Source organism: Callorhinus ursinus, unplaced genomic scaffold (assembly GCF_003265705.2).
Source record: "Callorhinus ursinus isolate GAN/ISIS: 27379988/994484 unplaced genomic scaffold, GSC_fseal_2.0 scaffold12, whole genome shotgun sequence".
Classification (NCBI taxonomy): domain Eukaryota; kingdom Metazoa; phylum Chordata; class Mammalia; order Carnivora; family Otariidae; genus Callorhinus; species Callorhinus ursinus.
The window spans coordinates 34,139,361-34,166,199 of NW_027397074.1; the positions used below are offsets into that span (position 1 = coordinate 34,139,361).

Below are 26,839 nucleotides of genomic sequence, written 5' to 3' on the forward strand. Positions count from 1 at the left end.
TGGGGAGATTTTTTTTTACATTCTATTTTTGTTCTTCCTTCAAATCAGTACCTATTATAAATTTATAGAGAATTGGAAAGTTCCAGAGTTGGTTGTCATACAGATGAATTTTCAGGTTGGCATTTATTTGCTCTAATATCCCTTAGGAGCCCTTAACAAATCTAGCTTTAGGACATGACATTGCCGATTTCCTGAGTTCGTGCTTCACTGTGAACCCATTTACTGCCCATTGTTATAATGTTGATATGGAAAAGGCAGCCACTGTATTTAGTAACTGTTGCACTAAATCATTCTCCAGCTGTCTGGGGGTCACAATCCATAGTCTTCAATAGGTATATCTGTTGTCAGTTTTATGAGCTTCAGGTTATATGAGTCATCTGTCGGCTTTGAGTATAGTAAGTGGTGTGGGCAAATGTTTTCCTCAAAATGTATTTTTTTTTAAAGACACACAATTACCAATTCATTTTTGTTCCTCAGATACAGAATTCACAAGCAATTTTGTATTTTAACTATATAATACATCACATTATTATATTTTCATTTGGATCTCAGAGTCCAACTGAGACTATTGGAGATACATAGAGGACTGTTGGCCCTGAAACCTGACCTAGTTACTGCCTAGCATGTGCTTTATGGAAACCTGCTACGGAGGATGGGAAAGCCTCTAACTGTTAGAAAAACCAATTCAGTCTATTTCCCTCAAGGTGAGACAATAAATAACCAGATTAATGTATATACAGTCAACCTAATAGATGTGAGGTATTTTCACTCTAAGCACAAACTAACTTGAAATAATTACAGAAAACAAAGGAGAGGAGAAATGGTGTATTACGGGATCTTGCACGTGGAAATGTACATGAAAAGACACACACCTTGGTTCTGAGCTTCCCACTTCACAAGGGAAAAAAAGAAACATGATGATTACTTCACTTTCATTGTGTTTTACAACAGTGACTATCAAATTAGTACTCCCTGAGGAAGGTTGAAGACACATAGTTAAGACCTGGGCCTTTTAACTGTGAGTCAATCAGAGCAGCTCTATGTTCATCGGTTTTCCATATTGGGATAAGGCACAAGTTTTAGATTGACTACAGTCTGTATAACTTATTTTTTAAATTTTAATGTGATAAATGACTCATATAACTTGAGCAATCATATCATTCAAAAGGAGAATTTTTTTTCTGGTTGAGAGTTCTGGGAGTAATTTTCAAAGTATAGACTACTGAAAAAAAATAGCAGTTCCTCAGAAAAATACAGAGGCACATACAGCATGTTTATTTCTAAAATTGTTTCCCAGTAAAAGTCCAAGGCATAACAATTAAAGTGTGGTCCCATAAGACATTTTCAAATGGAGCTGGACTGATAGGATATAGGTATGTGGTTTCTAGTGATCAAACAAGATCTTATAGACTTACAAAATTAATTGTAATACAGTTTTATTTTATATTATTTTTATTAGTTTGAGGATTTATTCTCTTAATGTATTTATTTTTGAAAAGATAATGTGTGATACAAACTCCAGAATCTTCAAAAGGCATACTGAAAATAAGTCTCTCTCCCCACACTGTTCTTTAGCCTCTCTTGACATAACCATCTTACTAATTACTCATGTATCCTTCTAGAGGCATGAGAGGAAACATTGCATGCATTTCTACTTAGGGGATAAGATGCATGCATGAATAGAGTAGTATATGATGAGTGCAAGGTAAGTGATTGAAAATAAGTGCTTTAATAGTTGAACAGGAAGAGAGAAAAGATTTGGCTGGTTTACCTAGGGAAATCTTCACACTGGGGAAGTGATATTTGATTAGTCTCAAAGTATGAAAAAGCTGTTGGACTTTTAAGGGATTACTTAAAATTTTAAATTCTTTCCTTCCTGTGTTCAGAACTAATTGAGAATGAAGATGTAGGAGACAGACAAATAAATATCTAAATGTCAGTTATGTGCTTGATAAATCAGTTGGAGAACATGGCTTTACATCTGCAGCAAAACAGTTTGCTAACTCAATTCCCTCCAACCCTCTACCCTAGTTTGCTTTTGGGACACTCCAAGATGCTCAAGTTTGGGTATATAGAACAGACTGTCCCAGAAATGCTTCCTCTCATTGGTCCAGGGCAGAGAGTAAGGAAAAAAGAGTGAAGTTTCCTAGTACTTGGCCTCTTTGAGAAACGTGGGTCAATAGATGCTATGTTGTCATAGAAATCATTTTCCATCTTTCCACTAAGAGAAAGAGGGAGAGCATATCATATGATTTCACTCCTATGTGGAATTTAAGAAAGAAAAGAGAGGAGCATAGGGAAAGGGAATGAAATAAAACAAGGCGAAATCAGAGAGGGGGACAAACCATAAGAAACTCTTGATCACAGGAAACAAACTGAGGGCTGCTGGAGGGGAGTGGGTGGGGGGATGGAGTAACTGGGTGATGGACATTAAGGAGGGCATGTGATATAATGAGCATTGGGTGTTATATAAGACTCATGAGTCACTGACCTCTACCTCTGAAACTAATAATACACTGTATGTTAATTAATTGAATTTAAATAGTTTTTTTTTTTTTTTTTTTAAAGAGGCAGAGCAGGAAGTCAGGAGTGTTGCTCAGATGGTTCTCCTTCATGGGAACAGTAGATGAAAAGAAAAAAAGTTTCTGTATCCTCACTCAAAAAAAAAAAAAGATGAGGGAAATCTGCAGAACTCACTCAATAAAAGACAGAATTTCTCCCAAGTCAAAAGCAGGAAAAGTAAGACATCACTATAATCTAACTGGTGGGAGTACTATCTAAGGGAAAAAAAATGAATCTAGAGAAAGTATTTGGTCAGAGAGGGGCACAAAGATAAAAATTTGCTACTTTGTGCCATATTTCCAGAATCGAGAAGTGGTGGGGTGGAGAAAGAGAGAAAGAGAGAGAGAGAAGGAGGGGAAGAAAGGTGTTGGCAATTGGTTAACAGCTCTGGGGGCAGGAGAGTTCTAGTTTGTAATGCTTGCTGATTTCTACGATATAAGTACACTCGCTGTGGCTGATTTCAAGCTATCAACATGACATAACTGAACATGAAATTGGGAAGTGGTGTACAGCCAGCTCACGTAGGTTAGTCCAAGGCAGTCCTAGTGCCCCACAGGAGGAGGAAATACTGGAGTGTGAAGACCTGAGCACTTCAGTAATGAGGAGACGTTCTTGGCAGTAGGGTGGGAATGGTGCACCTCCAGATAGGTCATTGTTTCCAAAATATGTTCTAGTAAAACCCAAATGTTTACAGAAGACCACTTGTTAGTCACATTGGGCAGTCAGCCTTAAATCAGCCAGAGCAACTCCATTTTTATCTCTTACGTTTCATCTAAAAACGTTCTGAGAACCACAGGTTCTTATTTTTGTTGTTGTTGTACATTGTAAGCACTTTCCTAGAATGTAGTGCTCATTGTGCAATTTTTTAAAAAACGATTTGCTTATCATCCCGATTCCAGGTTTGGTAGAGTTGGCATCTCTACCCCACAAAGCTGAGTTTGCAACTGGCAGGCTGTCCAAGTGTATATGAATGAATAAAGTATGTAAGTATTGCCAAAGAAAGGAAAGAAAAATTGTAATACTTATGGCAAGCCCAGAAGTTGCCCCAGCTTCCCTGGACCATGTTTACAGTGTCAGCCCTTCCTGGAAAGAATACTTCTAAATACCTCAGAGCTGCTGGAGCTGCTGTATGGGTGAGGTATGAACCCAGATGAGCCAAAGCCTGACACGGGCCCTCGAGAAAGTAAGAGAGCACCAGGGGCCCAGCCTTAGGCCACCCTGATAGTCTCCTGTAGGAGGAGGAAGTTGTATGTTTACCCATTCCTGTCTCTCCAGTGCACTGTCCACCCACTTTACCATGGAAAACCCCAGAACTTGACAGCAGCCCCCTGCCTAGGCTCCCTCAGGCTATGTTGTCAGCTCTCACACAGCCCAGTGGTCTATGCCAAAGCGCAGCATGCAGTCCTGGGATCTTCTGGATTCCCTTCCCTCTGTCCTCCTGTTCACTTTGCAGAGTATGATGACATGCATAGTGTTTTTGATGGAGGTGGGAATGTGAAGGGTTTGATTCTTGGGACTCGGAGGGACTGTCACTGAATTTTCCTATTCAGTGTGACCAAGACCCACCCAGAAAGGGAATTGAGGATGGGCATCAGAAGACATTGTTCCTGAACATACTGTAGGGTGAACTGATGCCTCCTTCCCACCACACAAACCCCATGTCTTTCCCGTGTTGAATTTGTGGCAACCTTGACAAAACCACGTGCACCACTAAGAGCCTGACACTGTGACCCTGGCCTCAACCTGACACTGTGACCCTGGCCTCAACCACTGTGACAGGGCCAGAACCTCACCCGGCCCCTCTGCGTCTCAGAACATCAAATACTTTGTTAGGGTCCAAAGCAAAAGTCAATTCCGAATAACAGCCTTAGGACTTCTCCAAGGGTCTGGGCTCTGTGGTGGTGTTCATTCACACCCTGAGCTAGGATTTCACTAGCCATTCCCAACTTATGTATAATCTGTACAGAAGGCATCATCTCTGAAAATACTGTGGGTGAATCATCCAGCCAAATTTATATCTCCAAAATATCTAGCTTTTTCTAAGTGCTATGAATTAAAATAACACACTCAACTTATAAGTAAGTCTTTCTGAACATTAAGAAAGTGATTTTTTCATAAGAAAAATTTGCTTACAATGGGGACTTTAATAGGGAAAAATATTCCTTGAAGACAGGATGCAATTATATCATTTATATAAATTATTTATTCCCAGGGGTCTAAAAAACTGTAAAGCAATAACAAATTTTCTAGTTATTCATCGTTAAAAATCAAACAGTAATCTGCAATGGTGAATGCCAAGTAAAGCCACTCTTTAAATTTTTGTCTAGGTGACCAGTTGGCTTCTTTAGTGCATCTCTTCTGCAAAATATGGTAGCTATAGTCTAATGACCCCGAGTATGTATCTCTGGCATATTTCTCTTTCCTTAGCCTTCAGAAACATTTTCTGATTGCCTGTCAGATATCTTTATTTTTATGTCCAACCTGCAGTTTTTACTCAGGATGTCCAACACCAAATTCATCTGCCTCCCACCATACACTCTTTAATTCCCTATCTCATCGAAGGCATCACTATCTGCCCAATGACTAAGAAGGAAAACATGGAAGTTATTCTAGAAAATTTATCCCTCCACATCTATCATTTATCAAATACTATTTAACTATGAAAGACTTGTCAAATCCATCCCGGTCTTTCCTTTCTCATGCCTTTAGGTCAGGCCTTCACTTCTGTATTATAATAACTTCCTAACTGGTCTCATTTTCTTCCTGTTAATTTCCAAATTGCTACTAATTATTTTTCCAAATAAAGTTTGTACAACATTTATTCATTAATAATAACTCAATGAAAAATCTATGGACCTGTGAACTAAAACTGCTCTAAAAAATAGCCTTATTAAAAAAAAATCCATGGACTTCTTAGGCACAAAAAAGCTTGCCACAGATTGTAAGACTCTTTATGCTCTGTTCCCAGCAAATTTTTTCAGTTTCATTTGCCAATGATTTCCCCAGAATAAGTAAAGTTTTTTTTTGTTGTTGTTGTTGTTTTGTTTTTTTTTATTAAGCCTGCCCCTTCTAGACCATAAGCTCAAGACAAACATCACAAACTAATCACAGCAAACTTTCACATGATCAAGATACAACTTCAGAAGTTTGATTAATTAGTTCTGGCTTTGAAGCACCTGCTTACAAACTCATGGGAATTTTTTCATAAGATGCAGGATATTTGACAGCCCATTTATTCTCTCTCCCACTTTTTACATTATAACATCACTGGACTCTTTGTAATTCAAGAAACACGCTATGCTTATTTATGCCACCCTGCCTTTGAACATGCTGTTCTCTTTACCTGGAATTCTTTTCCCCTTTCATACCTTTCAGGTAAATTCATATTTCATCTGGGATATTTTTTCTCAGTGTCACCTTTTCTTTGTGATTTCCATGGCATGATCCCACCCACCCCAACTCCAAGGAAGCTAAATTCATTCTCCTCTGTGAATTATAATATGTATATGTTGACTCTTCAGATAGATTGAGTGAGCTTTTGAAGAAAGGAAAAGTCTCATATTTATCTTTGTTTTCTTAGTACTTAACATATTTTCTAGGACACTAGGTTTTTAATAAATGATTGCATAATTATTGAAATACACAAAAATAGACTAATTAGTTTTAGTTGTTTATAAAGCATGGAGCAAAAATGAGGTCTCATGATTAATCCTCATGATTACTACCAGTTAAAATAAGATGAATAATTCCCACAATGGATTAAACTTGTTAAATACTAAAGCATTCTGGTTCAAAGAGATGAGGAGAATCTAGTTAATCATAAGAATACTCACTTCATCAATAGGACCTAGTTAGAAATATAATTCTAAAAACCTTTTAACCTTTATTTCTTTTTTTTAAGAGATAAAGAGATTGAGACTATAAAACATGGAAAATGTGTTTAAATTAGAAACAAACATATATATTTTAGGAAGATTGTTCTACCACTGTATCTACATGTACCACTATGTCTAAATATTATTTTCCCATAGAAAACATCATTCTCTGGGCATTCTATGGGCTTGCTATTTTGGTGGTGATGAGAAACATGCATTTGAAAAACAATATGGATAGAGGATGCTTTGCTTGACGTCTACTCTCAGTATTTGACTAATGTACTTGGAAGAAATCCATAAAATGTTTAACATAAAGATGTCGCACTAGAAGAGGCTTTTCCTTGCCAAATTTAAGATTGCCAGATATTTGGTTTGAACTTGTTTATATGAATAAATAAGGATCTGATCGTAATGTTGAACAATTATTGTTCTTGATTTCCTAGTCCATATCACCAGCAAAGATCCTCAATTCTTAAATAGGCACCATAGATAGAGTCTTTCTTAAATAGTCACCATGGATAGAGTTTATGTATATTCTATTAGGGATTTTGTTCTTTTTATCAAGTCTTATACTTTTTTCCTTATTATTTCCTTATTCTTAAATCAGGGTTTTTTTGGAATGAGTTTATGGTGTCCATGAACCCCTAAAACTCCATACAAAACATTCTATGTATGTGCATATTCTCCTTGGAAAGAGCAGAGTTTTCTTAATTGTACAAAGGTTGCATGCTCCTAAACTATGAAAATATTCTCTCTTTCTTTTTCACCCTCTCTTTTTGAAGCTCTACAACTAGCAGAGCTTCATTCCCTCTTTATGTTTGGGTGAAATCCTGATTTCTAGTCAATAACAACAATGCTCAAACTCACTCTTATGCTCTAGACTTGTATTTCCAAATGCTGCTGGACTAAACCCTTAACTCATTATGTCATTCTAAAATTCTTATTGATGGCCTACTAACTGCATTGGCATTGGAAAGACAAGACAGCCTTCAAAGACATTTTTATATAACTATCATTTACTGAGCATGTAATATGGTCCAGGAGCTGTGCTAAATATTTTACCTGTATTATTAAATTCTCACAACAAATCTGTGAGGTTTACAGAAAAGGAAACAGAGTTTCAGTGAGATTATGTAACCTACTTAAAATTGCATAACTGTACAGTTGAGGGATACAGAGAGGTCTATGCCAAGGCACAGCATGCAGTCCTGGGATCTTCTGGATTCCTTTCCCTCTGTCCTTTGAATTTGAATTGGCATTTGTGTTTCTGGGGTCCAAATTTTTGATTACTGTGTTATACTGTGTCTCTTATAGTATAATAGCAGATTAGAATTGGAAGCAGGTCACTACAATAACATATATACTATGATAAATACTGGATCATCTCCTACTTAAAAAAATCTCATGATTTCCAGTGGCCTAGAGGATCAAGTCCATACTGTTGAACCCAGTTTATAATCTGGCCTCCGTCTACTTCTCAGTCCTCAGTTGCCAGCATACTTCCCATATACATTCTAGCACCTAGTCACACAAAACTCCTGATTCTTTTCTCGATACCTCATGTTCCCCTCTCAAACTTATTTGTCTTGTATATGTCATCCAGTAGGCTGGAAATCATTTGCCTGTTCCTCTTCTTAGAAGAGTTTATTTTCAAGATCTATTCACTTAAGTAACTCCCTGAGGCAAAATTAGTTGCTCCCTGTTCTCCTATAACTTTATGCCCCTACCATAAGGCTGGAATATGTTACCAGGTGTTTACTGATCTTTCTCCATTCCTAGGTAGGTCCTAGAGGAGAAACGCTTTTTCAGTTTTTCTAGTATCAGTGATAATGGCAGGTATTCAATCATGAATTATATTCAAACAGTGTAATGGCAGGTATTCAAAACATGTTTGTATAATGAAAGGTATACAGTCTTTATCTGCCTTTGAGGTTGAGCATCTCTATTAGAGAGGAAACTTCAACAGTACATACCTTTGATATAGCCATTTTCCTATACATATTAAAATTTAAATGATGTTAAATATTATGGATATGCTCCAAAACATAAATTTTTAAAATTTATATTACATATCCTCTTGAAGTTTGTCTTCAACTTTTGAGAAGCTGACACAGATCTGAAAGGAAAATTGTTATAAGAAGATATCAATAAGGTGATATTTTCTAACTTGGTTACTTGGTATAAGAATCATTTTGCACAAGAAGATAAATGCCAAAATAAAATATAAGAGAAGGAGCACCTGGATGACTCGGTTAAACGACAGGCTCTTGCTTTCAGCTTAGGTTATGATCTCAGGGTGGTGAGATGGAGCCCCATGTCAGGCTCTGTGCTGGGCAGGGAGTCTGCCTAAGATTCTCTCTCTCCCACTCCCTCTGCCCCTCCCCCATTTTCTAAAAAATAAATAAGAGAAGACTTGGAAGTGATATAAAAAAGCCTATGAAAGTCTGTTTAAAAGGAAGAAGAGAATGATTAATTTTGGAGGGAAGGTGCTTACACAATTCAATAGAAGAAAGAACAGTCTTCTTTAGAGAGAGAGAGAGAGAGAGAGGAGGGGCGGGGGGGCAGAGGGAGAGAGAATCTTAAGCCAGCTCCACGCCCAGTGTGGCACTTGCCACGGAGCTCAGTCTCAGGACCCTGAGATCATGGCCTGAGCCGAAATCAAGAATTGGCTGCTTAACTGACTGAGCCACCCAGGTGCCCCTAGTCTTCTCAACAAAAGTGCTGGAATGCCTGGATACCCAGATGCAAAAGAATGAAGTTGCTTCACATTATGTACAAAAATTAACTCAAAGTGGATCAAATTTCAAATGTAATAATGAACATGTACAAAAATTAAAGTGGATCAAATTTCAAATATAATAGCTAACACTGTAAAACTCTCAAAAGAAAATGTACAGGCAAATCTTTCTGACTTGGGTCTGGTTATGATTTCTTAGATGTGATACCAAAAGGACAAGCAGCAAAAGGAAAACAATACATTAATTGGACTTCATCAGAATTAAAAGCTTTGTGCATCAAAAGTCACTATCAAGGAAAAAAGATAACCCACAGAATACAAGAGAATATTTGCGACTCATATACCTGATAAGAACCTAGAAGTCACAATATTTAATTCTTACAACACAATAAAATAACCTAATTGAAAATGGGCAAAGAATTTGAATAGGTATTTCTCCAAACAAGATAGACAAATGCCCGATAAACACATGAAAAGATGCACAACATCATTAGTTATTAGAGAAATGAAAATCAAAACCATAACCAAGTGGCTACTAAGATAGCGATCATAAAAAAGAATAAGAACAAGTGTGACATGGGTATGGAGACAGTGGAAGCCTCAGACCTTGCTGATGACAATGGAACATATTGCAGCCACTTGGGAAACAGTTTGGCAGTTCCTCAAAAAGTTGAATATAAAGTCACCATATGTCCAGCAATTGTACTTCTAGATGTATACCCAAGAGAAATGAAAACATATGTCCACACAAAAACTTGGACATGAATGTTCATTGTAGCATTATTCAAAATAGCCAAAAAGTGGAAACAATCCAATTGTCCATCAACTGAGGAATGGGTAGACAAAATGTGATCTATCAACACAGCGATATGTCATTCAGCCATAAAAAAAGAAAGAAATACAGATACGTACTGCTACGTGGGTGAACCTTGAAAACATTATGGGAAGTGAAAGTAGCTAATCCAAAAGACCATATATTGTATGATTTCATTTATAGGAAATATCCAGAACAGACAAAGCCCTAGAGATGGAAAGTAGATTAGTGGTTTTCTAAGAGCTGGCAGGATGGGAATAGAGTGACAATGAATTACTATAGGTTTTTTTGGGGGGCAGGGGAGTGATGAAAATGTCTCGGAATTAGATAACATTGATGGTTTCATAACCTCATGGATACACTGAAAAACACTCAGTTGTACACTTTTAAAATGGTGAATTTTATGGTATGGAATTTTATTTCTTTTTTTTCAAAAGTACCTGTTTCATAGGGTTGTTGTAAGATTAAGTGAAAGAAAGTATGTAAAATGCAAAGGACCTACATTTGATATACGCTAATTTTCATTTTTTTTTTACAAAGGACTGAATGGAAAAGATAGACATTCATTTTTGAGAATTGAAAATTTACATAAATAATATGCAATTTATGTAAGCTATATGGAAAGTAAATGCAAATGTGTTAAAACTTCATCAACTATTTCTTACAGCTTACGTATCGAAAGGAAGATGATGGATCACTTTATCCACATTATCCTGACTAGTGCAGTTCGTGCTAATATGAATGCACCAAGATGTTTGTCCTTCTCATAAGTATCACCACAATAACTAAGACAAGTCGTTGGCCTCGGGATAGACACAGCACCCCATCCAACAACTGAGTGAACCAATTACTGAATTGCCATTGTAATTAGTATTTTGGTTGCTACGTAAATATCTACACAACAGATACTTGAAAAAATACAATGCAATCACAATTATGTCAGAGTTTCATATCATCATCAACAGAACCACTGTCTGGAGGCAAAAAAACATTTTAAATGATTAGAACTAAATTATGTGAGCCTATAATCTTTGGGTGTAATATGTAGTGGTGAGCATTTAATTTTAAACAGTAGCATTGCACATTGTGAAAGTCACCTTATGTCATAAGAAGTGAATGCAACTAATTGTTTACGGTTCTATCTTCCTGAAAGTTGTGCATGCTGCACTAAATGTTCAATGTGTCCTTGACCAAAAAATAATACAATATTAATTTTGTTTTGATGACAAGTTGACTTCATGCAAAAATAGATAAATAACCTAGCTAAGTACAGCGGTTTTAGGAAATCCTTGCTCCCTAGGTTGTGGGGTCTCTAAAGAACTTCTTTCGTGGGTGCCTGGGTGGCTCAGTCGTTAAGCGTCTGCCTTCGGCTCAGGTCATGATCCCAGGGTCCTGGGATCGAGTCCCACATCGGGCTCCCTGCTTGGCGGGAAGCCTGCTTCCCCCTCTCCCACTCCCCCTGCTTGTGTTCCTGCTCTCGCTGTCTCTCTCTCTGTCAAATAAATAAATAAAATCTTTAAAAAAAAAAAAATAAAGAACTTCTTTCGTAATAATGTCATTTCAAAGAACATTCTCTAAATTCACCAAAGTTTAATGACAAAGAAACAGAATAAATGTTATCCAGTTTATTGGGCCATACTCTGGAAGTAAATGCCAAACATTAAAATTCAGAGAAGACCACAGTCATGAAATGATTCACAGTTTTAAGTGAATTAAAAATGAAAAACAACAAACTAACGAAAACAAGCACATCCAATTTCCTGAAACAATTTTTTCTTCTGAGTTCTAAGTTGAGCTTTAGTTATCCTGTGACAGGCAGTTCACAACAGTGGGAAAAGAAAGGGAAAAAAGGAGGAAGGATAGAAGGAAGGGAGAGAAAAAGAAGGCGGGAGAGGGAGGGAGAGATAGAGGAATGAAAGAAAAAGGGAAAAATAGAAGAACTAAGAAAAAGAAACAAAAATCATAGGAAGAAAAACTGAAGGAAAGAAATGGAGGCTTTGCCTAAAACAAAACAAAACAAAACAATAAAACAGCATCACAGTGTGACTGTTACTTTCCAAACTAATGGCTGATGTCTGTTTGTGCAGTTCTCTAGTATATAATAAAACTTAGAAGAAATGACTCTTATCTCACTAAGACCAAATTCATCATGTCATACAGATGTGTCATAGGCTAAATGTGTAGTACGTAACTTCTTTATTCTCTAAATGACTTACATTTCTAAAAATCTACAAAGCCAGTTAAGTTTCACAATACATGAAACCATTGTAGACATTTGAATAGGTATTTTGGGTTGGAATTCAAAATCCCTAAAATGGGATAACTATGGTTTAGAGTGTCCTGTAAGTTCCCCACCGAATTCCCCAGCTACTGCACCCAGGTGCACCCATCCCCCAGATGCTCTGTGTGTTGGCTGACCAGGCTCACCGCTTCCCCTTTTTCCTTAACATTTCCCTCTGCTCTATGGAAGTCATTGCATTCTGCATCCAGGGGGTTATCCTTCCTTCCCTCTTCGTTAACACAAGCCAGACCTCTTGCCTCAAGGTGGGACCAACTCTGGATGCAATTCTTGCCTCAGAGTTGCCCGTAGAAGCAAGTTAAAGCTGGGCTCCAGGTGTTTCACGTGCCTGCTTAGCTCCTTCTCCTCCCCTATTCCTACTTCCCACATTCCCTTCTCCTGAGAACACTCCTTCTGTAAAAGCTCTTTAGAAATGCGATCTGAAACAGAAGGGAAAGAATTTTCCCTTGCAAACATTTTAGGAATAATAATTGTTTATGAAATAATTATTTTTAAAAAATATATTATTCCCAGCATGTTCTTTTGGTTTGAGGTAATTCTGTTAAGTTTTAAGAAATGAGCTAGAATCATGAAATCTGAATCAGAACTACATACACCAGCAGAAAAATTTCATTAAGCAATTTTTCCAATATCTTTAAACTTCACATGCCAAGCAAGAATTTCTTTCTTTCCTGGCCTTTAGACCTTGGCCCGGGTTTCCTTGCCTTCCTCAAGCCCTGTTTGCTGGGATAATGCCTACTCTTCAGGGCTTAGCTTGTCATTTCAGAATGCCTGAGGTTAGGTGTCCTTTTTATGTGCTTTCAGAGTACATTGTACTTACCATAATCTTCAAGCTCATCACACTCCATGGTGACATTCTGTTCACTCTGCCCTGCATGCCCAGGACATTTTCTGAAAGCAAGGCAAGGACTGTGTCTTATTCTTTATGCTATCCCCATTGCTCAGTGCACAGCAGATACTTGAATATTTGTTGAGTGAATGCATCCTTTATAACTATTGAATGAATATTATACTGTACAGTTAATGAAATTATCTGGCTTGAGCCTATAAACTATCTCACAGATCATCTTCAATTACAAGTAATATACCAAACTTGTTATTGACATCTGAAAATAAGAGGCACTATAGCTGAGAAAACTTGCAAGTGACTAAACCAAGATAAAAAATCATGAATGTAATTTTTAGGATATTTAACATCAATAAAATGTCCAGGCTAGGGGCACCTGGGTGGCTCAGTCGGTTAACCATTGGACTCTTGGTTTCAGCTCAGGTCACAATCTCACAGTCGTGGGATCCAGCTCCGTGCCAGGCTCCACATAAGTGGGGAATCTGCTTCAGATTCTCTCTCCTTCTGCCCCTCCCCTGCTCTCTCTCTCTCTCTAAAATAAATTAATAAAATCTTAAAAAATAACATCCAGGCTATGTTATAGTGAGTGTATAAATTCAACTCAATTAAATACGTATTGATTAGGCTCTTAACATTTCACCAGCACATCCTTCAATCGTGGGAAATATGGCTTATTAACAACAAAAATCATAAATAATACAAGATATAATATAAGCTAATACGAAGAACACTTGGCACGAGACAGTGCTTTATGAAATTAATGGGTTCAGTTTGAGTAAGTGGAAAGAGGTTTTCCAACTAAATGTGATGCTGAGCAGAGAAGCATAAATTTGTCATATTCAGGAATTCATAAGAAAATTGGTCTGACTGAAGTGGAGGGCATGTGTTAGGGAATGGGGAAGACACAATTAGATAAGAAAGCAAAGTTATATGAGTTGATGAGGTTTCTTAAGATGGCTATTTAAAGTTGATTTGATAGAAAAGGGGAAATTATAGGGTCTTGAGAAGGGAAGTGGAGTATGTATTCAGAACAAACTATTTTCAGAACAAAATTCATGGTAGTATTTAAGATGAAATGGGGATTTCTCAGATAAATCTAAAACTTAGGAACTAATTAAGGTTAGAATTGGCTATTAAAGAAATGATAGGTTTAATCATGAATATAGAGTTATATGATGGAAATAAATAAGCTTAAATAAGGGTTATATGTGAAAATAAATAAGCTTTATTCACAGAGCCCTAGAAAATTCAATCTAGTTTATTCTGTCCAATATTTAAAATTATCTAAGAAAGCCTAGGAGAACTAGAGGGTCTTTATCACAAATGAGGTCCAAATGAATTTAAGTCCTGAGGAGACCAAGATCAATATAATAAGACCAATATAACAAGACTCTCTCTGTATATATCATGAGATATATATATGATGTATATATTCTAAGAAAGTATCAAGGAAAAAAAAAAGCCAGTGGAATAAGTCCTTTTAGAAGAGGCAAAATAAAAAACTCATTGCAAGTCTAAAGAGAACAAAAAAAGACACAAATATAAATGGAGATAAGAGTTAGGAGCCAGGCTGAAACTGGGGAGCAGTGAAGGCAAGTCAGGAAATTGATCTAAAGAGAATTGATGCCTTAACGGTGGCTGGGCATATGAGCAGGTTTAAAGGTAAAATGTGTCTTGGCTCCACATATACAACAACAAATGTTTCTGGAAAAAGGTGCTAAAAAGGATTTTACTTATATTTGTATTTTATTTTATTCCTTTAGAAAGTTTGAGAACACAGAGCAAAATTTTTTCAAATCTGCTCAAAATCTTGACAGACTCAGAATGATGTCTGTCAGTACATTTCCACTCATGGAATTAGCCATAGTGCTTCTAATGATTACCATCCGAAAAATGTAACATTAACAGGAAAATAGAAAATTGAAGTGAAAACTATTCATTTCAGTTATAAAAGAAGGCATCATTCAAACTCAGGGACTTTCTTAGGAACTAGAGATTTATAATATCTAGCTACCTAATAAATATACAATTGCTTCTCTCTGTGTTATTTGCCAAACAGGACCGATACTTCACAAAATGTGTTTAGACCAATATTATCTGAGTAGAATTAATGACAGGAAAATACCATGAGACAATTTTAACAGCTGTTGGTCATATCATGTCTACCCATCTTTCAAAAAAGAGGAAACAGTATTGACTAGACTTAGGTGGTACGGTTTGGTCTTCTCAACCACCCGCACAGTATGAATGAGATTTGCTTATGTGTGTATTAACTAGGGTTCAGTTCAGGAAACAGAATAAGGTCCAGGTACTTTAAGTAGACAGAAATTTAATGGAGGGAATTAAAAGCTTACAAAGTAATTGGAAAGGCTAGAGAGAGAGGCTCTAGGCTGGGCATCGAGGAACATTTCCAGAACACTGTGGAACTGACCTATTAGGGGAACTTCTACTCCTACTTCAGTCAGAAAGGTGAAGAATCCAGATGTCACCTCAGAATTTATTGAGTTCAGAAACACACCACTGTAACTACCAATAAGGAATCAAGAAACCACCACTGTGGCCACTGCAATAGCCTCTCAAATCCCACGAAACAAGAACTGGGATGCTGGAAACTATCTTATAAAAATCATGTCTTCACAATCTCGCTTGTTGGCAGAAAACAAAGCAAGCAGCAGGAAAATGACCTTCACTTGACTTCTGCCTTCCAAATCTCAACAAGTGCATTCTAATTGGCTGAACCTAATTTTCAAATGCAACTTTGATTGCATGGGAATCTGGGGACTCCGCAGTCCAGAAATGCACACTATATAAAGTGGAGAATAGTTGGCAATTTGGCCACATCCACAATACTGTGATTCAAAGACTTTAGAAATTTCTCATCCAAGGTCACAGAACTAGCGAGTGTTAGAGCAACAAACTTGAATTCAGAGATTTTGGCAACTTGCCCAGTGCTCTTTCCACTACATCAGTCTACAGCACTGATTACTCTCTGAAGACATTTGCCAAAGGAGACATATTTTCAAATCTTGTGCTAATTATATTTTTCACTGAAGCATTAATTCAGGCATCTGTGAATATTGTTACCTTTTAGTCTTATGTCAAATCTCGTTCTTCTTCCAAACTCAGACTTAATCTTATTTTACAGTACTTACAGTTAAACCAACACTGCAAGGGTTTAATACCTTTGAGTATTTTTCTCAGCAGGCTTGCTGCTTAATCCATTTAATGTCAGAACAACACAAACCAAACCTTCTTATTAAAATGGGGGAAAGGACATTCTTAGAGACTGCATTAGTGGCTTTCTTTCTGAGGGGTAAAACCTGCCAGTATGGCAATATTTGTACCTTCTCTTTATTTTAATTTGTGTTTTCTCCTGACCATATAAGAAAAACATTTAAAAAGAAAAGATCTGGGATGTCAAATCCTCTTGAATTTTAATCATACATAAAGAAAAACAGAAGAATGAAAATCCTTTTAAAGAAATCCTCCTAAGTTTGTATTTCAATATTAAAATTAAAAATAGAGAACATGTAAATAAAATATTTGGATAAATGGAAAATTTATAATGCATCAGTAATATCTTATTAATATCAATTAAATTGTAACTTTCATTCCAAATGCTTTTTAAAGGAACTTTGGAAACATATTTTTATTTGCACATTTAATGATCTAAGTACAGAAATTCCTTACCTATACATTAAAAGGATATAAATTACTAGATATATGTCTGTTTAGACCTAACAATACTATGTTAAAAATGAAAAGAAGGGGTTAAATTCATGTTACTACATAAAAAATTCAGTTCTTGCAAAGTTAACATGTAACTCCGAAATATTCAAGAATAACTAAAAAGTCAAAGTTTGCGTTTTTTATCTTTCATCTACTTTCTTTCTACAGTGAAAGCACTTTATCAGGATGTTTTTACTAATATAGGTGTGTGTTGACTTATTTTTTTGGTGATGGTGGTGGTGGTGATTTGCTCCAAAGAATCGTGTGAAAAGTTGCCAGAAATCTGAGCACTCACGAAATTTTATTTTAGGTAATATGGAAAAACACAATATCTAATAAATTAAATATTTGAAAATCCTGGTTTCTGAAGATAAGGATTGTTTATGTTATAAAATAGTCTAGTTGGCATTTCTTTAAATACTAACAAATTCCAAAATAATTATTTGATATCCATGCTCTTTTTTAGAAACACATTTGCTTTACATGATTCTCTATTTATTGACTCAGATAATCAGAAAGGATTCAACTCAAAGCAGGGACTGAAAGAATTTAGGAGATCTGTTCAAAACTGGGAATGAACTGAATCCTCCCAATATATTTCCATCAGGACTCCTTGCCTCTGTAAAGGCATATGGGAAGTCGATCTATGTTCAGGCAGGAAAGAAACTCAACTAACGTTTAAAGTTTTACAAGGGAAATTCTTCCACCCTGCCTTAGGAGGGAAGGGTGGAGAGCCTGGTGTTACACAGGACACTCCACCCTCAGCTACATCCCTTTGATTAATTATGTAACCAGATCTCCTTTATCATTATCAACTTACCAATCAGGTTAATGGCAGATTTTTACTATGCTTGGTACAGGGTTTGACTGAGAAGGGTCCTAAGACCCTTATCATTCTTGTTCTGCTAGCATTAATGTGAAAAGATTTAGCTTGGTGTGCACGTTAACATTTTTCCCCAAAGATTTTTTTAAAGCCTATTATTTTAAGGTGGGGGGTGGGAGGGATGGGGTGGCTGGGTGATAGACACTGGGGAGGGTATGTGCTATGGTGAGAGCTGTGAATTGTGTAAGACTGTCGAATCACAGACCTGTACCTCTGAAACAAATAATACATTATATGTTAAAAAAAAAAAAAAAGAAGAAAAAGAAGATAGTAAGGGGAAAATGAAGGGGGGGAATCGGAGGGGGAGATGAACCATGAGAGACTATGGACTCTGAGAAACAAACTGAGGGTTCTAGAGGGGAGGGGGTGGGGGGACGGGTTAGCCTGGTGATAGGTATTAAGGAGGGCCCATACTGAATGGAGCACTGGGTGTTATACCCAAACAATGAATCATGCAACACTACATCAAAAACTAATGGTGTAATGTATGGTGATTAACATAACATAATAAAATAAAATAAAATAAAATAAAGTGCTTCCCAACAAAAAAAAGAAACCTATTATTTTAGCATATAAGCCTTACAGATATAAATCCTAACTATTGATGCATTTATAAAGTCTTATACAATTCAGGGAGTATATGCAAGAAAATGGATAAAAAAATTTCAGATTTATAGCATAAGAATAAGTAAAACAATATTTGTAAGGTATGAGAAATTTAGAATAGAATAGACTAGGATTAAAATACAAATGAAACTATTAGTTTTTTAGTATGTATAACTAATGAATACTGTAAAATGAATGATTTGTAGTTAGCGTAAACCAAATTCTTGAAATGCACAACTACTAACACTTATTTTCCTTAGCCCACAGATGCTACAAAATGGGGATTTTAGGCTTCTAGGTTTGTTCTCACACTGAAGTGCAGAAATTTCATGGGAGTCTTTTTTCACTTATCTTTCATCTGTTTCCTGGAATATCAAGGGTTAGAGCAAGATCTAAAGCTTTATCTTAGCGAGAGCTGGGTGATTAATATATCACTCCTGGCTTCATCTCTCACTGAAGCAGTTATTAGGCTTCAAATAATTATTTTGTTTCTGAATTCTAAACTTGAGGTAAAAGGTTATTTGTTTTCTTACTTTATCTTCTTATTGTGAAAATTTTGAACATATGGTAAAGTTGAAAGTGTAATACAACAAATAGTTACATAGCCTTCACAGTTGTATATGTGTATATATGAATATGCGTATCTGTTTATATGTATGTGTGTGTGTGTAATTTTTTTCTTTTTGCTAGACCATTCTTGGATAAGTTATAGACACCAGGATATTTCACACTTATATATTACAGCATGCATTTCCTGAGAATACAACTATTATCCCTAAAAATCTTGATGCCCAGGCCATAACCTATATCATGAAATCAAGATCTTTATAAAGAAACCCTAGACATCCAGGTGATTATAGTGTACAACGAAAGTTGAGAACCACTGTCTACAGATGAGTAAATCCAAGTTAAACATTTTCAAGAAAGAAAACATTGTTTTCTTTCTTTTTAATATGCATAAGAAACTGCTAGTCTTTAAAGTTTAGCAGGTCTAAATTAAAGATTTTAGATCAGGATGGCGCAGTCATTTACATTTCCTTAAGTTTTCCTTAGCATGTTTAATATAATTTTAAAAATATCTCTTTAATATAAAAGTATTTGATCTTTATTTCTTCTACATGATCATTTAAAATGCATAAAATATGTATCATTATAAGAATCCCAAATATATTTATCTGTAAAGTTAATGGTTTTAAACAAAAAATGTTTATACATTTGTATTGTTTAATAAATGTTTCATAGATCAGATATGAATCTTAGCATGTGAAACATAAAACTTTTTTAAAGATTTTTTTTTATTTATAATTTGAGAGAGAGAAAATGAGAGAGAGAGAGCACATGAGAGGGGGGAGGGTCAGAGGGAGAAGCAGACTCCCCGCCGAGCAGGGAGCCCAATGTGGGGCTCGATCCTGGGACTCCAGGATCATGACCTGAGCCAAAGGCAGTCGCTTAACCAACTGAGCCACCCAGGCGCCCTGAAACATAAAACTTCTTCATAACCTATCCTGTAATCAAATTTCACATTTATAAATTTCCAACAAGCAAAAGTCAAAATCTAAAATGGAATGCATGTTAAAAATAAATAAATAAATAAATAAATAAACAAATAAATAAATAAATAGAATACATGTGAATGTTTTAAGAAATGTTCTTTCACATGCTAAAACTCTTAATGTTTCTTACAATAAAACATTATCCCTAAGTAAACAAAAATAATTTTGACTCACAACAAATTATTCCTACATTTTACTGTAGTTTTCTTGTTAGTGTTAAGATGAGCACTGGCCCAAAATGTATTTCACCAATTCTTCAACACCTGTTAATTACTTTCTGTTTTTGGCTTCTGCCTATGACATTGTTGTGGAATATCGAAGCAAGGAAAGAAGGCATTAAGCATTTAGAAATAGCCAGTAGATATTTATGTCTGCTCTTTTGTGTTAGAGTCAAAACAAGTGACGTATAAACTGATTATTTTTAAGAAATGAAACAAACCAGTTCACATTTAATAAATTAAATATCTTATAGTGGAATAGAAGTCATAAGACTTGCATTCTAGGCTATGATAAGCAGACCATAACTTTATCTCTCTGGGCCTGAGGTTTCTCCTCTGTTAAACAAAGGGTTTAGCTCTGTTACAGATTCTCAGACTTTCCCAGTTCATGGTATTCTTAGTGTGTCAGTAATTTTTTCACAACATCACAGGGTAAAAGGAAATACCTTACAATCCCATTTATTAAGTAGTTAGGTCCAAACTTCTTATATATGTCTATCCTAACCTTTAGTAGCCATTTAAAAAAAATAATGCACATACATTATTTTTAAATTTTTATTTCATTCTTAATGAGATGTGCACATCTATTGGGCATGTTACAAATTCTCAAACTTGGAATTGGATTGGAAACCACTACCCTCATTTCCTGTTTCAGTCATTTTCTCGAGGTCCTTGTGTTTTATAACTACAACTTAAAAAAACCCAGCATCACAAAGATATGATGCAATCGAATGGAAGAAGTACAATTTCATGCTGAAGTTCTGAACTACATGGAGCCAGTGGTTTGCACAGTGTCCAACCGATGTCATTGTGTTGGCGAAATGAAATGAATGAATACATGTACTGTGACAAAACAGGGTTAGCATTCAATTTAGTTATTTTCCTTTATTCTAAAACAGCTGCTATTTATAATAGCATTCCTAAAACTTAGTTCTTTTTCTCATAATACTTAGCAGGAAAAAGGAACTCATAGACCTATAGCTGCATCTGAAACCTCAGAAAGCAATCTCACATAAACTAAATAAAAGGCTAACGTTGCTTTGCATAAGTCAGTAAAATATTCATAAATTCTTATAGGCAAATTATTTGTTATAAGAAAGAAATTATGTTATTACATAAAAATTGATCACAGAAAATTTTAAAATCTGACTGATGGCCACAAACCACACTTTGAGAACCATGTTCCACAGTGGTCATGTTAGAAGTAGAAAGTGATAGCTTCTAGAAAATGGCATTTTTTTTTTTATGGGATTATACTATAAAGACTGATTTCATTGACATACTAAGCAAAAATTGTCAAGGAAGTGAATGGTGTTACTATTAAAGTGAAATAAATTCTGAAAAGCTTATTCTTATGATCTATTATACAAAGATCAGTTACTAAACTAAGACTGTGATATGTATAGCATCACAGGATTTCTGGATAATGAAAAAAAGTCCTGAAGTCAAGCAGAAAATTAGGGTGTGGAAGTAGGACAAAATCAGATAGAGAATGATTATACCAAGCAACTAACACCTTTAAAAAGGGTAGACATTTTGTAAAAACACTAAATTAATATTGGTTCATGGGATTTAGTACATTTTGTATATCTCTTTTCTAAAAGGAGTTTTAAGTTACACAATAAATAAAGTTTCAATATGCATTTTTTACCCCTGAAGTTCCTATCCTAGGAGGAAATTATTTGTTTATACTTTATACATTTTAGATAGAACAGTGATGGACAGGAATACAGACATGAAGAAATAAAAGAGAAGGAAAGATAGAGACATCAAAGTCCCCTGTGTGCACTGTCATCTTTGGGAACTTGGTCCCTCTTTTGCCTTAAACTAAAAGCCAGCTGTCCTTGAGGCTATCATCTCCCAAATGGTGCTCTCATCACACATCCAGGATATAGGGTCGATGTCCACCTACTTCCCTGTTGCTATTTTCCAGATTACTTTTACTTCCTAGACTTGTAAAATTAAAACAAAAACCATCAACCACAAAACACACCTGGTTTCTTTGCAGATCCTGCTAGAATACCCACCTCATCACATCTCCCTCATCTTTCTGATCAAAAATTACCAGCCTACTACATCTCATCCACTGTCCTCCTTTTCCCCCAGCCTCTGTGGAGTAGTGCTTCTCAAACTTTATGTACACTTGAGTTACCTGAAAGATCTTGTTAAATTCAGATTCTGACTCAGTAAGGACAGCCAGAGAGTCTGCATTTCTTATAACTCCCTAACAAAGCTGTGGACCGCTATGAAGAGTCAAGCACTAGAGAAGCTATTTTTGGTATTACCTAGCCTAATATATACTCCTAACTCCCCTCTTCTGCTGTGGCACTCATTCCTTTCTGTCTTTACTGTTTTTAATATTTATTGTTCCTTCACTGCTCCTTGTATTTCTTATACAGTCAATCCCAATCTCCTCTCTCTCAATTGCTTGTCACCCATTAAAACATACACGTGCACACGCACGTACACATGACACACACACACACACACACACACACACAATTTAACCTTTTACTCCCCTCCTAGCTACCATACTAGGTCTTTCCCTTTCATAGCCAAACCTAAGAAAAAAAAAAAATAGAATTGTCTGCTTATGCCATTTTTTCATCATGAATCCAGTTCTGTGTCCACCAACATAATGTTCATTACTGACATATGTTCACTAAAGTCACCCATGACTCCATGTTGAGAAGCCAACAGACATTTTCAGTTCTCATCTTATGTGCACATATCAACATCATTCAGTGAACCACTCCTGACATTTTTCCACTTTGTTCTCCATGACATGATGATCGGCTTATTTTCCTGTTACCATTCAAGTGACTTTTTTACAATTGGTTTTTTAGGTCCATCATCTTCTGTTTAGCTATTAGATATTATATATTGAAATTCTTTGGGGCCTAGTCCTTCTTTACTAGCATATATTTGTATCTTAAAATCTCCATACTCTGTCAGCTAAATGCAAATGACGTCTAAATTTATGTCTCCAGCTTATCCTGACTTCTCTGAGTTACAAACTTGTGTATTCTATGGCCTACCTGACATATTCCCTTAGATGTCTCAAAGGTACCTCAAACATAAGAGATCCACGCTAAATTAATAATTTCCCCCAAAGTACATGCCATATCACATAGCCAGATACATAGCCCAGAAAACTATTATTAAGTTTCTGATACATCCTCTTCCCTCACTGTCATATGTCCACTCTATCCTCCAAGATTTCCCAAATATCTATGGAATCTATTCAATTTTCTTCATCTCTACCAATATCTCCACTGTAGTATCAATAACTGTCATCTCCAGAGTAGTCTAGTCTTTCCTAGCAGTATTACCTCCATCCATTCCATTCTGCTCCTCCCTCTTTAATCTGTTCTACACCCGAGATATGATGATATTTTTTAAACACAAATTTCACCATTGATGCCCCGAGCTTATTTCAGTCCCTCTTACCTGCCAAGCTCCTTCCCACCAAAGGGATGTTGCTTGTTGTTTCACCGGCTTGGGATGCTCTTCCCCTATTTTCTCCTAGATAACCCTGTTTCTCCTTCAGACCTCAACTCAATTACCACTTTTTGGGAAAGCCTATCTTTGCCTTAATGAGTAGGTCAAATTTACCTAACAGATTACAATATTACACTATTCTTGGACATTTGGTACATTTCTGGTTTTGTTTACCATTATCTCCCCAGTACTAGCACAATTCCTGACACAAATTCCTGTTACCCTCAAAATATCTCTTGAGGAATTAATGTATGGAGAGGATAATATCAGTTTAAGAATCCCAAATAGTATGCCTTTGGAGTTTCTATTTCTGTAATTATTGAAGGATAAGGTGGAGGGAGATGAATTAGGGATATTGCAAAGAATAAAATGTAATAGCATTTGCTGTAATAATTAGATAGAAGTGGAAGGGGAGTTGAAGATGTTTCATCTATTTGTTCTTCATTCTCTGTCCTACTGCCACTTCCCTGAACTTTGACCTGGACTATTTTAACAACTCTCTTACTACTCTCCCTGCCTCCAGGCTTACTCTCCTGTAATCCAGTTTGCACTTTCCTCCCAGAGTGACTTTTCCGAGACACCACACTCACTTTCCTGCTGAATACCTTTAAAACGCTTCCATCGACTACAGGATAAAATCTAGACTCTTCATCAAGGCTTTGTGATTTGATCCTAGAATTCCTGAACTTCACTTCCAGCTCTTCTCTCCAATCATACCAGACTACTTATTATCTGCAAATACTCCATGATTTCCTTATTCCTTGCTTCCTTTCCATCCCACTGAAATCTGACTATAGAGTAACGAAGTTATTCTGGCTGGGGAAAAGATACTATATCATCTAGTATGGAGACAAAAAAAAAGGCCAAGGAAATTCTTAGCCTTCAAGTTCAACTCATATGTGGCCTCCTGAATGAAGCCTTCCCCTCTAGGAAAATATTTAGAGTCCCATTGGTTATCTGCCAACTCGCTGTAATTCCTAGCCAAAAGTTAGCTGAGTCACTCTTACATAGGTGAAGTTAAGCTCACTATTTGGCATGTCTGTCCTTGAGCTACTGTAGCTACAAAGAGTTCGTCTACTACGTAATCTGTCGTCACACCTCTTTTCTGGACTGGAAATGTTTCCACAGAACCCACCCTCTGACCTCAAGAAGATGGCTACTGGCAGGGAATGGGGGGAGGGTGCGTCGTTACGTCTTCCGTCACCACGCGCAGGGAGGGTGGGGCCCTCAAGGGAATGAAATGGAGGGGCGGGGCCAAGTAGGACGGGGCGGGGCTACGACATGCTGGGCGGAGCCGGAGAGGGGTCGGGGGCGCTTCTGCTCTTCAGCTGGTGTGTGGCACGGCGAGAGGCTTCGCAGGGAGAGTCCACTCGACGCTCGGTCCGGAGAATGTAACCAGGACCACTGTCTCAGACCAGAGGCAGCCGCGTAGCCGAGCGGAAGCTGGTGCGGCCGGAGTCCGAGTGCGGCCGGAGTCCGAGTTCTGCAGGCGGGAAGCACCCGGGATAGGGGAAGCCCCAGGAGCAGCGCGGCGGCGCCTCCCTTACCCAAGGGGCCGAGGCGACGGTCACGGGGCGCGGCGACCCAGGCCAGGATTCCAAACAGGCAGCCCAGGCTCCTCCTCCGCCCGGGCCGCCTCACCTGCGGACAGCGCTGCGCTGCCTCCGCCGGTGTAGACGGCACCTGCGCCGCTTCGCTCACGGGTCTCCGCCCCTCGCCCCTCAGCTCCGGGCCTGGGCAGCGCACCTGGACGCTTGGGGCTGCTGGAGCCCCGGCTTGGAGCGCGCGGCGGCTTCGCCACCGCCCGGGGAGGACGCAGGTGGAGCGGGCGTGTCCTCGTGGAAGCCGGCGCCGGCCGCTGCGGTCGTCCCGGTCGCTGCCGGGTCCCGGGCACCGGGCATTCTGCGCCCGCTCCCGGGGAGGAGCCGCCGCCGGCTGGGCACCATGAACAGTAGCAGCGCCCACATCACCTACGCCAGTCGCAAGCGGCGGAAGCCGGTGCAGAAAACGTGAGTGTCCGGAGCGCGTCCCCTGCGCGGGTGCTGGAGGTGGCCCTACCCCGCCCCCAGATCCTCGCCGTCCAGAGATTAGGTTCATTCCCGACACAGCCTGTGGAATCGAGATTTGGAGGCCAGTGGAGAGACCCAGGCCTTGGATTTTTCCATTTTTAATTATTGCATTTAAAAAATTGCGCCCTCCCCCTTACCAGTCCCCGGCGCACAGGCACCCTCTCGCATCCCCATCCTTCTGCCCCTCCGTTCTCTTTTCTGTGGTCCTAGGTTGTTGACAGGTCTAGCCTGCCCTGTGGGGCTGGTGGATTAAACCGCCTTGAAATCCCCTTCCACTTTTAATATCCTCATGGGTTAGGTTAAAGGACAGTTATTATTCTCATTCCTTGGTAGGGCCAGATGTTTTAAAGAGCTAAACACGTGCCGTCTGCAAGAAAGGCCCTGAGTTCCTGTGAAGTTATTTTTTGGTCCCTGCAACGGGCTTTCGGCTGCGCTGCCATTTACTTATTTGGCAGTAATTTTGTAGCGCTCAACGTGATCACATAGGTAAAATATAGAGAGGTGGTAGCGAGGATGAATGAGTGTGGTGGACAGGATACAATGGGGGATTTGTATGTTAAGCCACCCTTTTGGGGAACTTTCTTACACTTTTGAGGTGGTTTTGGGGTCTGTGAATTGAAAGATTTGAAGCTGGAATTATTGAAACGGACGTTTGCATTCTTAGCATCTTTCTTTAATTACCTTTTCCCCCTACTTCAAAGTTTTGTCAATTCTAATAGAGTGATTAGAAACTTAGGTATTTGGTTTGTTTTGGTGAGATATTTGTGTAAGATGGTAAATACTTCAAAATAATGTTTCAGAAAAAAAATCTCTGCTTGACACAGATTGACTGCTGTGAGTTGGCTCTACTCGTGTGTTTATTACTAATGATGATCTTTGAGTTATTTAACATTTTTCAAATTTTCATAAACCATTTTAAGAACATAAACGTTTACTCAGCACAAATCAGAAGTGTGCGTTGTGCTTAAAACTCAATTTAGGTCATTAATCCAGATCAGAAAAATAACAGTTTAAAATTTGGGTTTGGAACCACTAACTGGATTTTTCATTATTTTCATTATGTTTCATTATTCTGGAGTTTTAATTTCCTTTTGGAATTTCACTTGTCGTAGTTCTTCAGATTTAGAGTTGGCATTAACAGAGGAT

At 37.5% G+C, this 26,839-nt stretch overlaps 1 protein-coding gene and 2 long non-coding RNA genes across 3 annotated transcripts in view; 1 reads left to right on the top strand and 2 right to left on the bottom strand.

Moving 5' to 3' along the window:
• The window catches only part of LOC141373790 (uncharacterized), a 72,739-nt gene extending 48,827 nt beyond the window's left edge, over positions 1 to 23,912 (bottom strand). The window contains exons 1-2 of the long non-coding RNA XR_012380113.1: positions 23,574 to 23,912; positions 13,108 to 13,178 (exon numbers count right to left, since the gene is read on the bottom strand). This is a non-coding gene — a long non-coding RNA (uncharacterized lncRNA). The remainder of the gene's footprint in view (positions 1 to 13,107; positions 13,179 to 23,573) is intronic.
• The window catches only part of LOC141373867 (uncharacterized), a 420,551-nt gene that overhangs the window by 151,320 nt on the left and 242,392 nt on the right, over positions 1 to 26,839 (bottom strand). The window lies entirely within an intron of this gene.
• Positions 24,924 to 26,839, top strand: part of AHR (aryl hydrocarbon receptor) — a 47,916-nt gene continuing 46,000 nt past the window's right edge. The window contains exon 1 of the mRNA XM_025872983.2: positions 24,924 to 25,633. Within this exon, the coding sequence (XP_025728768.1) occupies positions 25,569 to 25,633 (65 nt within the window). The 5' untranslated portion in view covers positions 24,924 to 25,568. The remainder of the gene's footprint in view (positions 25,634 to 26,839) is intronic.